Source organism: Scyliorhinus torazame, chromosome 27 (assembly GCF_047496885.1).
Source record: "Scyliorhinus torazame isolate Kashiwa2021f chromosome 27, sScyTor2.1, whole genome shotgun sequence".
NCBI classification, from domain to species: Eukaryota; Metazoa; Chordata; class Chondrichthyes; order Carcharhiniformes; family Scyliorhinidae; genus Scyliorhinus; species Scyliorhinus torazame.
Genome location: NC_092733.1, coordinates 33,397,106 through 33,410,240, shown reverse-complemented (window position 1 = coordinate 33,410,240; position 13,135 = coordinate 33,397,106). Strand labels below are relative to the sequence as shown.

General features: G+C 53.4%; 1 protein-coding gene across 5 annotated transcripts in view; it reads left to right on the top strand.

Annotated features, from left to right (window-relative positions):
- LOC140403345 (oncoprotein-induced transcript 3 protein-like) overlaps nucleotides 1–13,135 on the top strand; it is a 162,189-nt gene that overhangs the window by 139,219 nt on the left and 9,835 nt on the right. For all 5 annotated transcript variants that reach the window (XM_072491243.1, XM_072491242.1, XM_072491239.1 and 2 more), the window contains one exon: nucleotides 8,621–8,887. In XM_072491243.1, coding sequence (XP_072347344.1) covers nucleotides 8,621–8,887 — 267 coding nt within the window. The remainder of the gene's footprint in view (nucleotides 1–8,620; nucleotides 8,888–13,135) is intronic.

Sequence of the window (13,135 nt, the reverse complement as noted above, 5' to 3'; positions counted from 1 at the left end):
ACACACCCACCCAGGACACACACACCCAGGATGGACACACCCAGCACACACCTACACAGCACACACCTACCCAGCACACACCTACCCAGCACATACCTACCCAGCATACAACTACCCAGGACACACACACCCAGGACACACCCACCCAGGACGGACACACCCAGCACACACACACCCAGGTCACACCTACCCAGCACACACCTACCCAGCACACACCTACACAGGACACACACACCCAGGACACACACACCCAGGACGGACACACCCAGCACACACCTACACAGCACACACACACCCAGGACACACCTACCCAGGACACACACCCCCAGCACCCACCCACCCAGCACACACCCAGCACACACCCACCCAGCACACACACATCCAGCACACACTTACCCAGCACACACACACCCAGCACACACACACCCAGCACACACCCACCCAGCACACACACACCCAGCACCCACCCACCCAGCACACACCTACCCAGGACACACCTACCCAGGACACACCCACCCAGGACACACCCACCCAGCACAAACCCACCCAGCAAACACACACCCAGCACACTCACACCCAGCACACACCCACCCAGCACACACACACCCAGCACACACCTACCCAGCACACACCCACCCAGCACACACACACCCAGCGCACACCCACTCAGCACACACCTACCCAGCACACACCCACCCAGGACACACCCACCCAGCACCCACCCACCCAGCACCCACCCACCCAGCACACACCTATCCAGGACACACCCACCCAGCACACAACCACCCAGCACACACCTACCCAGCACACTCCTACCCAGCACACACACACCCAGCACACACACACCCAGCACACACCCACCCAGGACACACCTACCCAGGACACACCTACCCAGGACACACCCACCCAGCACCCACCCACCCAGCACCCACCCACCCAGCACACACCTATCCAGGACACACCCACCCAGCACACAACCACCCAGCACACACCTACCCAGCACACTCCTACCCAGCACACACACACCCAGCACACACACACCCAGCACACACCCACCCAGCACACACCCACCCAGCACACACACACCCAGCACACACCCACCCAGTACCCACCCACCCAGCACACACACACACCCAGCACACACACACCCAGCACACACACACCCAGCACACACCTACCCAGCACACACCCACCCAGCACACACACACCCAGCACACACACACCCAGCACACACACACCCAGCACACACACACCCAGCACACACACACCCAGCACACACCCACCCAGCGCACACACACCCAGCACACACACACCCAGCACACACACACCCAGCACACACACACCCAGCACATACCCACCCAGCACACACCCACCCAGGACACACCCTCCTTGGACTGACACACCCACAACACACCCACCCATCACACACACACCCAGCACACACACACCCAGCACACACACACCCAGCACACACCCACCCAGCACACACACACCCAGCACACACACACCCAGCACACACACACCCAGCACACATCTACCCAGCACACACCCACCCAGCGCACACACACCCAGCGCACACCCACCCAGCACACACACACCCAGCACACACACACCCAGCACATACCCACCCAGCACACACCCACCCAGGACACACCCTCCTTGGACTGACACACCCACAACACACCCACCCATCACACACACACCCAGCACACACACACCCTGCACACACACACCCATCACACACACACCCAGCACACACACACCCAGCACACACACACCCAGCACACACCTACCCAGCACAAACCCACCCAGGACACACATACCCAGCATACACACACCCATCACACACACACCCAGCTCACACCTACACAGCACACACCTACCCAGGACGGACACCCACAGGACGGACACACCCAGCACACACACACCCAGCACACACACACCCAGCACACACACACCCAGTACACACACACCCAGCACACACCCGCCCAGCACACACACACCCAGCACACACCTACCCAGCACAAACCCACCCAGGACACACATACCCAGCATTCACACACCCATCACACACACACCCAGCTCACACCTACACAGCACACACCTACCCAGGACGGACACACCCAGCACACACACACCCAGCACACACACACCCAGCTCACACCTACACAGCACACATCCACCCTGCACACACACACCCAGCACACACCTACCCAGCACACACACACCCAGCACACACCCACCCAGGACACACCTACCCAGCACACACCTAACCAGCACACATCCACACAGCACACACCTACACAGCACACACGTACCCATCACACAGACACCAGCTCAAACCTACACAGCACACACACACCCAGGTCACACCTACCCAGCACACACCTACCCAGCACACACACCCATCACACACACACCCAGCTCACACCTACACAGCACACACCCACCTAGCACACACACACTCAGCACACACCTACCCAGCACACACACACCCATGTCACACCTACCCAGCACACACCCACCCAGCACACACACACCCAGCACACACATACCCAGCACACACCCACCCAGCACACACCTACGCAGCACACACACACCCAGCACACACCCACCCAGCACACACCCACCCAGCACACACACACCCAGCTCACACCCACCCAGCACACACACACCCAGCACACACACACCCAGCACACACACACCCAGCACACACCCACCCAGCACACACACACCCTGCACACACCCACCCAGCACACACCCACTCAGCACACACTAACCCAGGACACACCCACCCAGGACACAACCACCCAGGACGGACACACCCAGCACACACCCACCCCGGCACTCGCTCCCCCCCACCCCGGCTCTCCCCCCCCCCCCCCTCCCCGGCATTCGCCCTCTCCTCCCCGGCACTCTCCCTCTCCTCCCCCGGCACTCGCCCTCTCCTCCCCTGCACTCGCCCTCTCCTCCCCGGCACTCGCTCTCTCCTCCCCGGCACTCGCCCTCTCCTCCCCGGCACTCGCCCCCTCCTCCCCGGCACTCGCCCCCTCCTCCCCGGCACTCGCCCTCTCCTCCCCGGCACTCGCCCTCTTTCCTCCCGGCACTCGCCCTCTCCGCCCCGACACTCGCCCTCTCCTCCCCGGCACTCGCCCTCTCCGCCCCGACACTCGCCATCTCCTCCCTGGCACTCGCCCTCTCCTCCCCGGCACTCGCCCTCTCCTCCCCGGCACTCGCCCTCTTTCCTCCCGGCACTCGCCCTCTCCTCCCCGGCACTCGCCCTCTCCTCCCCGGCACTCGCCCTCTCCGCCCCGACACTCGCCATCTCCTCCCTGGCACTCGCCCTCTCCTCCCCGGCACTCGCCCTCTCCTCCCCGGCACTCGCCCTCTCCTCCCCGGCACTCGCCCTCTTTCCTCCCGGCACTCGCCCTCTCCGCCCCGGCACTCGCCCTCTCCGCCCCGGCACTCGCCCTCTCCTCCCCGGCACTCGACCTCTTTCCTCCCGGAACTCGCCCTCTCCGCCCCGGCACTCGCCCTCTCCGCCCCGACACTCGCCCTCCCCTCCCCGGCACTCGCCCTCTCCTCCCCGGCACTCACCCTCTCCCCTCCCGGCACTCGCCCTCTCCTCCCCGGCACTCGCCCCTCCTCCCCGGCACTCGCCCTCTCCCACCCGGCACTCGCCCTCTACACCCCTGCACTCGCCCCCTCCTCCCCGGCACTCGCCCTCTCCTCCCCGGCACTCGCCCTCTCCTCCCCGGGATTTTTAGGGGGCCGGAGAATTCGGCAGCAGCCGGGGGCGGGATTCACTCCTGTCCCCGGCAATTCTCCGACTCGGCGGGGGCTCGGAGAATCCCGTCCCCTGTATTTTCATAAAGCTTTTGATGAACTCACCAACAGGAGGTTGGTCACAAACTATAGCAATGGGATAGGAGACAAGATACTGACACAGGCTCAGGACTGGTTAACAGGCAGAAAACAGAGAGCGGGAATAAAGGGCCCATTCTGACAGTGACAGCCTCTGACGAGTGGGGCCCACAAGGATCAGTACTCAGGGCCCCAGCTGTTCACAATATAGATCAATGTCACCTTTCCAAGATTGTGGAAGGCACAACGTGAGTGGGAATGTGAGTTGTGAGGAAGATGCAAAACTGTTTCAAGGGGATTTGGGCAGATTTGGTGAGTTGGCAAGAACATGGGAGATGGAATATATCGTAGAAAATGTGAGGCGACCATTTTGTGGGAGGAACAGGTGTGTGGGTTATTTCTCAAATGGTGAGAGATTAGAAAGTGTAGCTGGACAAAGGGACCTGGGAGTCCTCGTCAATAAGGCACTGAGAGCTAGCGTGCATTTACAGGGAGCAATTAGGAAGGTAAAGGAATGTTAGACATTATGACCAGAGAATTTGAGTGCAGGAGTCGCAAAGTCTTGCTCCAAATTTCTGGAACTCTGGTTTGACCACACCTGGAGCAGTGTGTGTAGTTTTGGTTCCCTTACCTGAGGAAGGATTTTATTCCCAGAGCTGGAGTTTACCGAAGGTTCACCAGACTTGTTCCCGGGATGTCGGGACTGTCCCTTATGAAGAGAGATTGAGGAAACTGGACATGAATTCGTGACAGTTTTGAAGAATGAGAGAAGGTATCTATAGGTATGTCAGGAATAAGCGAATGACTAGGGTAAGAGTAGGACCAGTCAAGGACAGGGATGGGAAATTGTGTGTGGAGTCTGAAGAGATAGGCGAGATACTAAATGAATATTTTTCGTCAGTATTCATTCAGGAAAAAGATAATGTTGTGGAGGAGAATGCTAAGACCCAGGCTATTAGAATAGATGGCATTGAGGTACGTAGGGAAGAGGTGTTGGCAATTCTGGACAGGCTGAAAATAGATAAGTCCCCGGGGCCTGATGGGATTTATCCGAGGATTCTCTGGGAGGCCAGGGAAGAGATTGCTGGATCTTTGGCTTTGATTTTTATGTCATCATTGGCTACAGGAATAGTGCCAGAGGACTGGAGGACAGCAAATGTGGTCCCTTTATTCAAAAAGGGGAGTAGAGACAACCCCGGCAACTATAGACAGGTGAGCCTCACGTCTGTAGTGGGTAAAGACTTGGAGGGGATTATAAGAGACAAGATTTATAATCATCTAGATAGGAATAATATGATCAGGGATAGTCAGCATGGCTTTGTGAAGGGTAGGTCATGCCTCACAAACCTGATTGAGTTCTTTGAGAAGGTGACTGAACAGGTAGATGAGGGTAGAGCAGTTGATGTGGTGTATATGGATTTCAGCAAAGCGTTTGATAAGGTTCCCCACGGTAGGCTATTGCAGAAAATACGGAGGCTGGGGATTGAGGGTGATTTAGAGAAGTGGATCAGAAATTGGCTAGCTGAAAGAAGACAGAGGGTGGTGGTTGATGGGAAATGTTCAGAATGGAGTACAGTCACAAGTGGAGTACCACAAGGATCTGTTCTGGGGCCGTTGCTGTTTGTCATTTTTATCAATGACCTAGAGGAAGGCGCAGAAGGGTGGGTGAGTAAATTTGCAGACGATACTAAAGTCGGTGGTGTTGTCGATAGTGTGGAAGGATGTAGCAGGTTACAGAGGGATATAGATAAGCTGCAGAGCTGAGCTGAGAGGTGGCAAATGGAGTTTAATGTAGAGAAGTGTGAGGTGATTCACTTTGGAAGGAATAACAGGAATGCGGAATATTTGGTTAATGGTAAAGTTCTTGAAAGTGTGGATGAGCAGAGGGATCTAGGTGTCCATGTACATAGATCCCTGAAAGTTGCCACCCAGGTTGATAGGGTTGTGAAGAAGGCCTATGGAGTGTTGGCCTTTATTGGTAGAGGGATTGAGTTCCGGAGTCGGGAGGTCATGTTGCAGCTGTACAGAACTCTGGTACGGCCGCATTTGGAGTATTGCGTGCAGTTCTGGTCACCGCATTATAGGAAGGACGTGGAGGCTTTGGAGCGGGTGCAGAGGAGATTTACCAGGATGTTTCCTGGTATGGAGGGAAAATCTTATGAGGAAAGGCTGATGGACTTGAGGTTGTTTTCGTTGGAGAGAAGAAGGTTAAGAGGAGACTTAATAGAGGCATACAAAATGATCAGGGGGTTGGATAGGGTGGACAGTGAGAGCCTTCTCCCGCGGATGGAAATGGCTGGCACGAGGGGACATAACTTTAAACTGAGGGGTAATAGATATAGGACAGAGGTCAGAGGTAGGTTCTTTACGCAAAGAGTAGTGAGGCCGTGGAATGCCCTACCTGCTACAGTAGTGAACTCGCCAACATTGAGGACATTTAAAAGTTTATTGGATAAACATATGGATGATAATGGCATAGTGTAGGTTAGATGGCTTTTGTTTCGGTGCAACATCGTGGGCCGAAGGGCCTGTACTGCGCTGTATTGTTCTATGTTCTATGTTCTAAGAAAGCCTTAGATTACAAGACCATATAGATGAGCTGGTCAAAGAAACCTGGAAAATAGGAGCAGGAGGAGGCCATTCGGCCCCTCGAGCTGCTCTGCCCGTCATTATGATGGTGGCTGATCACCCAACTCAATAGCCTAATCCCGCTTCCCCCCCATGTCCTTTGATCCCCTTCGGCATCAGAGCGATATCGAGCTGCTTCTTGAAAACATCAATGTTTTGGCCTCAACTACTTCCTGTGGTAACGGATTCCACAGGCCGACCACTCTCCGGGCGAAGGTATTTCTCCTCATCTCTGTCCAAAATGGTCGATGCCGCAGGACCAGGATGTGCTGAGGGTTTTGGCCAAGGATGGTATCATGACCAGTATCGGCTTGGAGGGCTGAAGGGCCTGTTCCTGTGCTATGTTGTTCTTTGTATCCTCAGACTGTGACCCCTGGTTCACCCCCACCATCGGGAACATCCTTCCTGCATCTACCCTGTCCAGTCCTGGTTGAATTTTATCGGTTTCTATGAGGTCTCCCCTCATTCTTCTGCACTCCAGCGAAGACAATCCTAACCGACTCAATCCTCCTCATACGCCCATCCTGCTAGGCCAGGGGACAGTCTGGTTAGATGGGCAGAACAGCGGCAAATGGAATTTAACCCTGAAAAGTGCGAGGTGATGCCTATTGGGAGGACTAAGCTGGGAAGGGAACATACAATGAATGGGAAGACCTCAGGAAGTACAGAGGGATCTGGGTGTGCAGGTCTATAAGTCCCTGAAGGCAGCAGGATGGTACAAGGTGGTTTACAAGGTCTATGGGATACCTGCCGTTATTAACCCAGGCACTGAATACAAGAGCGGGGAGGTTATGCTGGGACTGTATAAAACGCTGGTTAGGTCACAGCTAGAGGATTGTGTACAGTTCTGGTCACCACACTATAGCAGTGAGTGCATTAGAGAGGGTGCAGGGGAGACTGACCAGGATGTTGCCCAGGCTGCAATGTTTCAGCTATCGAGAGAGACTGGAGCGGCTGGGAATGTTTCCTCTGGAGCAGAGAGGGCTGAGGAGGGAGCTGAGCGATTTGGACAGAATTATGAGGGACAGGGACAGGGTGGATAGGGAGGTACTTTTCCCCTTAGTTGAGGGGTAACCAGGGGGCAGCGATTTAAGGTAAGGGGCCGGAGATTTAGAGGGGATTTGAGGGAAAACCTTTTCATCCAGGTGGGAATTTGACTGAGCTCTCACTGCAATCTAAACCAGACTGAAATGGAGAGACAGGGTCGATGCGGCGGAGCTCGTTCCCCTGGTCGGCAAATTCTGAACCACGGGGCAAAAACCCCAAATAAGGAGAAGCCAATTAGGGCCGAGGGGGAGAGAGGTTTTAAAAATGATAAAACCCCAGGGTTGTGACTGTTTGGAATTCTCGATCCCAGAGGCCTGTGGAAGCTGAGTCACTGAGGATATTTCAGAAACATGGAGAGAGGGACTCGGATGAAGGGGCTGAATGTCTGCTCACTAACTTTGCTGACGACACAATGATAGGAAGGACAGTAAATTGTGAAGAGAACGTAAGGAGGGTGTAAAGGGACATCGAGAGGGTAAATGTGGGGAAAATGGATATAACTTGGGAAAGTGGGAAAGTGTCCAGTTTGGCAGGAAGAATAAAAGGGAAGCTGATTTTGGAAACGGTGCGAGATTGCAGAGCTCTGAGGTACAGAGGGATCTGGGGGTCCCAGTGCATGGATCACAAAAGAGGCCCTGGGGGTCGGGTTTGGGGAATACCATGTTGGGGGGCTTACTGAGGGGTCAGGAGGATGTGGACTGTCACGTGTGGGGACCTGGGTAGGGGTCACATTTAAATGATAGCGGAGGCTGTTTTACCTCCTCTCTCTCATTTGCTGAATTCTAGTTCGGGTTTGAAGTGGAGTTTGGTGTTTGTGGAGAAGAATATAAAATACTCAGCATGTCTGGCAGTGTCTGTGGACAGGAACAGAGCTAACCTTGTCGGCTTCTGGCCCTCGGATGACAACAGTTCCTCAATCTGCAAGGCTCTCTGTTCCTCACTCCACAGATGCTCCCAGATGTACTGAGTCTTTCCAGAAGCTTCTGCAATGACTTCAGATTCCCGGCACTTTCTTTATTTTGCTTTGATGTTGGGATTTTGTCCTCACTCATTCTCCCACCTTTGTGTCTCTTATTTCCAGTTAAAGCTGTCATACCAACTCTGCCACCCATGCCAGAGACCACTGTGCCAACCACACCAGAGAGCACTGTGCCAACCACGCCAGAGACCACTGTGCCAACCACGCCAGAGACCACTGTGCCACCCATGCCAGAGACCACTGTGCCACCCATGCCAGAGAGCACTGTGCCAACCACGCCAGAGAGCACTGTGTCACCCATGCCAGAGACCACTCTGCCTCAAATTGCATCTTCAATGATTGTCCCAAATCCAACATCACCAGCGCCAGGTATCAGCATCCGGAGGGGTTTTAAACTCAAACTTCACCCGGAAAACTCCCGGAGCAATCATCAAATCTCCAACTGAGAGAGTGGCTTTTATTACTCTGCAGGGAGTGAGTGAGGGAATGGGATGGAGTGAGTGAGGGAGGGGAGTGGGATGGAGTGAGTGAGTGAGGGGAGTGGGATGGAGTGAGTGAGTGAGGGGAGTGGGATGGAGTGAGGGGAGTGGGATGGAATGAGTGAAGGAGGGGGACTGGGCTGGAGTGAGTGAGTGAGGGGAGTGGGATGGAGTGAGTGAGGGGAGTGGGATGGAGTGAGTGAGTGAGGGAATGGGATGGAGTGAGTGAAGGAGGGGGACTGGGATGGAATGAGTGAGGGAGGGCAGTGGGATGGAGTGAGTGAGGGAGGGGAGTGGGATGGAGTGAGTGAGGGGAGTGGGGTGGAGTGAGTGAGGGGAGTGTGGTGGAGTGAGTGAGGGAATGGGATGGAGTGAGTGAGGGAATAGGATGGAGTGAGTGAGGGAGGGGAGTGGGATGGAGTGAGTGAGGGAGTGGGATGGAGTGAGTGAGGGGAGTGGGATGGAGTGAGTGAGTGAGGGGAGTGGGATGGAGTGAGTGAGTGAGGGGAGTGGGATGGAGTGAGTGAGGGGAGTGTGGTGGAGTGAGTGAGGAAATGGGATGGAGTGAGTGAGGGAGGGGAGTGGGATGGAGTGAGTGAAGGAGGCGGACTGGGATGGAGTGAGTGAGTGAGGGGAGTGGGATGGAGTGAGTGAGTGAGGGAATGGGATGGAGTGAGTGAAGGAGGGGGAGTGGGATGGAGTGAGTGAGGGGAGTGGGATGGAGTGAGTGAGTGAGGGGAGTGGGATGGAGTGAGTGAGGGGAGTGGGATGGAGTGAGTGAGGGGAGTGGGAAGGAGTGAGTGAGGGGAGTGTGGTGGAGTGAGTGAGGGAATGGGATGGAGTGAGTGAGGGAGGGGAGTGGGATGGAGTGAGTGAGGGGAGTGTGGTGGAGTGAGTGAGGGGAGTGTGGTGGAGTGAGTGAGGGGAGTGTGGTGGAGTGAGTGAGGGAATGGGATGGAGTGAGTGAGGGAATGGGATGGAGTGAGTGAAGGAGGGGGACTGGGATGGAGTGAGTGAGTGAGGGGAGTGGGATGGAGTGAGTGAGGGAATGGGATGGAGTGAGTGAGGGGAGTGGGAAGGAGTGAGTGAGTGAGGGGAGTGGGATGGAGTGAGTGAGGGGAGTGGGATGGAGTGAGTGAGGAAATGGGATGGAGTGAGTGAGGGAGGGGAGTGGGATGGAGTGAGTGAGGGGAGTGGGATGGAGTGAGTGAGTGAGGGAGTGGGATGGAGTGAGTGAAGGAGGGGGACTGGGATGGAGTGAGTGAGTGAGGGGAGTGGGATGGAGTGAGTGAGGGAATGGGATGGAGTGAGTGAGGGGAGTGGGAAGGAGTGAGTGAGTGAGGGGAGTGGGATGGAGTGAGTGAGGGGAGTGGGATGGAGTGAGTGAGGGGAGTGTGGTGGAGTGAGTGAGGGAATGGGATGGAGTGAGTGAGGGAATGGGATGGAGTGAGTGAGGGGAGTGGGAAGGAGTGAGTGAGTGAGGGGAGTGGGATGGAGTGAGTGAGTGAGGGGAGTGGGATGGAGTGAGTGAGGGGAGTGGGATGGAGTGAGTGAGTGAGGGGAGTGGGATGGAGTGAGTGAGGGGAGTGGGATGGAGTGAGTGAGGGGAGTGTGGTGGAGTGAGTGAGGGAATGGGATGGAGTGAGTGAGGGAGGGGAGTGGGATGGAGTGAGTGAGGGAGGGGGAGTGGGATGGAATATCTCTCACTCTCACACACACATTCTCTCTATCTTGCTGTATGTCTCTCGCACATTCTCTCTATCTTGCTGTGTCTCTCTCTCACACATTCTCTCTATCTTGCTGTATCTCTCTCTCACACACATTCTCTCTATCTTGCTGTATTTCTCTCTCTCTCACATTCTCTCTATCTTGCTGTATCTCTCTCTCTCACACATTCTCTCTATCTTGCAGCATCTCTCTCTCTCTCTCACACATTCTCTCTATCTTGCTGTCTCTCTCTCTCTCACACATTCTCTCTATCTTGCTGTATCTCTCTCACACATTCTCTCTATCTTGCTGCATCTCTCTCTCTCTCTCACACATTCTCTCTATCTTGCTGTATCTCTCTCTCACACATTCTCTCTATCTTGCTGTATCCCTCTCTCTCACACATTCTCTCTATCTTGCTGTATTTCTCTCTCACACACACATTCTCTCTATCTTGCTGTATCTCTCTCTCTCTCTCACACATTCTCTCTATCTTGCTGTATCTCTCTCTCTCACACATTCTCTCTATCTTGCTGTATCTCTCTCTCTCTCACACACATTCTCTCTATCTTGCTGTATCTCTCTCTCTCTCACATATTCTCTCTATCTTGCTGTATCTCTCTCTCTCACACATTCTCTCTATCTTGCTGTCTCTCTCTCTCTCACACATTCTCACTATCTTGCTGTATTTCTCTCTTTCACACATTCTCTCTATCTTGCTGTATCTCTCTCTCTCTCACACATTCTCTCCACCTTGCTGTATCTCTCTCTCACACATTCTCTCTATCTTGCTGTATCTCTCTCTCACACACATTCTCTCTATCTTGCTGTATCTCTCTCTCACACACATTCTCTCCATCTTGCTGTATATCTCTCTCTCTCACACACATTCTCTCTATCTTGCTGTATCCCTCTCTCACGCATTCTCTCTATCTTGCTGTCGCTCTCTCTCACACATTCTCTCTATCTTGCTGTATCTCTCTCTCTCACACATTCTCTCTATCTTGCTGTATCTCTCTCTCTCGCACATTCTCTCTATCTTGCTGTATCTCTCTCTCACACATTCTCTCTATCTTGCTGTATTTCTCTCACACACATTCTCTCTATCTTGCTGTATCTCTCTCTCTCACACACATTCTCTCTATCTTGCTGTATCCCTCTCTCACGCATTCTCTCTATCTTGCTGTCGCTCTCTCTCACACATTCTCTCTATCTTGCTGTATCTCTCTCTCTCACACATTCTCTCTATCTTGCTGTATCTCTCTCTCTCACACATTCTCTCTATCTTGCTGAATCTCTCTCTCTCACACATTCTCTCTATCTTGCTGTATCTCTCTCTCTCTCACACATTCTCTCTATCTTGATGCATCTCTCTCTCTCTCTCACACATTCTCTCTATCTTGCTGTATTTCTCTCTCTCACTCACATTCTCTCTATCTTGCTGTATTTCTCTCTCTCTCTCTCTCACACACATTCTCTCTATCTTGCTGTATCTCTCACACACATTCTCTCTATCTTGCTGTATTTCTCTCTCTTTCTCTCTCTCACACATTCTCTCTATCTTGCTGTATCTCTCACACACATTCTCTCTATCTTGCTGTATCTCTCTCTCTCTCTCTCACACATCCTCTCTATCTTGCTGTATCTCTCTCTCTCTCTCACACATTCTCTCTATCTTGCTGTATCTCTCTCACACATTCTCTCTATCTTGCTGTCTCTCTCTCTCTCACATTCTCTCTATCTTGCTGTATCTCTCTCTCACACACATTCTCTCTATCTTGCTGTATCTCTCTCTCACACATTCTCTCTATCTTGCTGTATCTCTCTCTCACACATTCTCTCTATCTTGCTGCATCTCTCTCTCTCTCTCACACATTCTCTCTATCTTGCTGTATTTCTCTCTCTCACTCACATTCTCTCTATCTTGCTGTATTTCTCTCTCTCTCTCTCACACATTCTCTCTATCTTGCTATATTTCTCTCTCTTTCTCTCTCACACACATTCTCTCTATCTTGCTGTATCTCGCACACACATTCTCTCTGTCTTGCTGTATCTCTCTCTCTCTCACACATTCTCTCTATCTTGCTGTATCTCTCTCACACATTCCCTCTATCTTGCTGCATCTCTCTCTCTCCTGTGACAGGGAGGAGGGCGAGAGCAACAGCAATTGAAGGAGGAACAAAGAGTGACAGGCGAGGTACAGATTTTGGATTGACGAGGATTATCGGGAAGACAGGAAAGTGGTGTTAGATCCACAATGACCAGCCCTGATTAGGCAGAGCCGTCCTGATGGACTCGATGATCTCGCTCATATTCCTGATGTTTTTATTAGTTTGGACAGGAGTTGGGAGGATGTGACACAGAGAGTAGAAAGTAGAAACTATATCGAGATAGAGAGAGTGTGAACCAGATATGGAGTGAAATGAAAAAA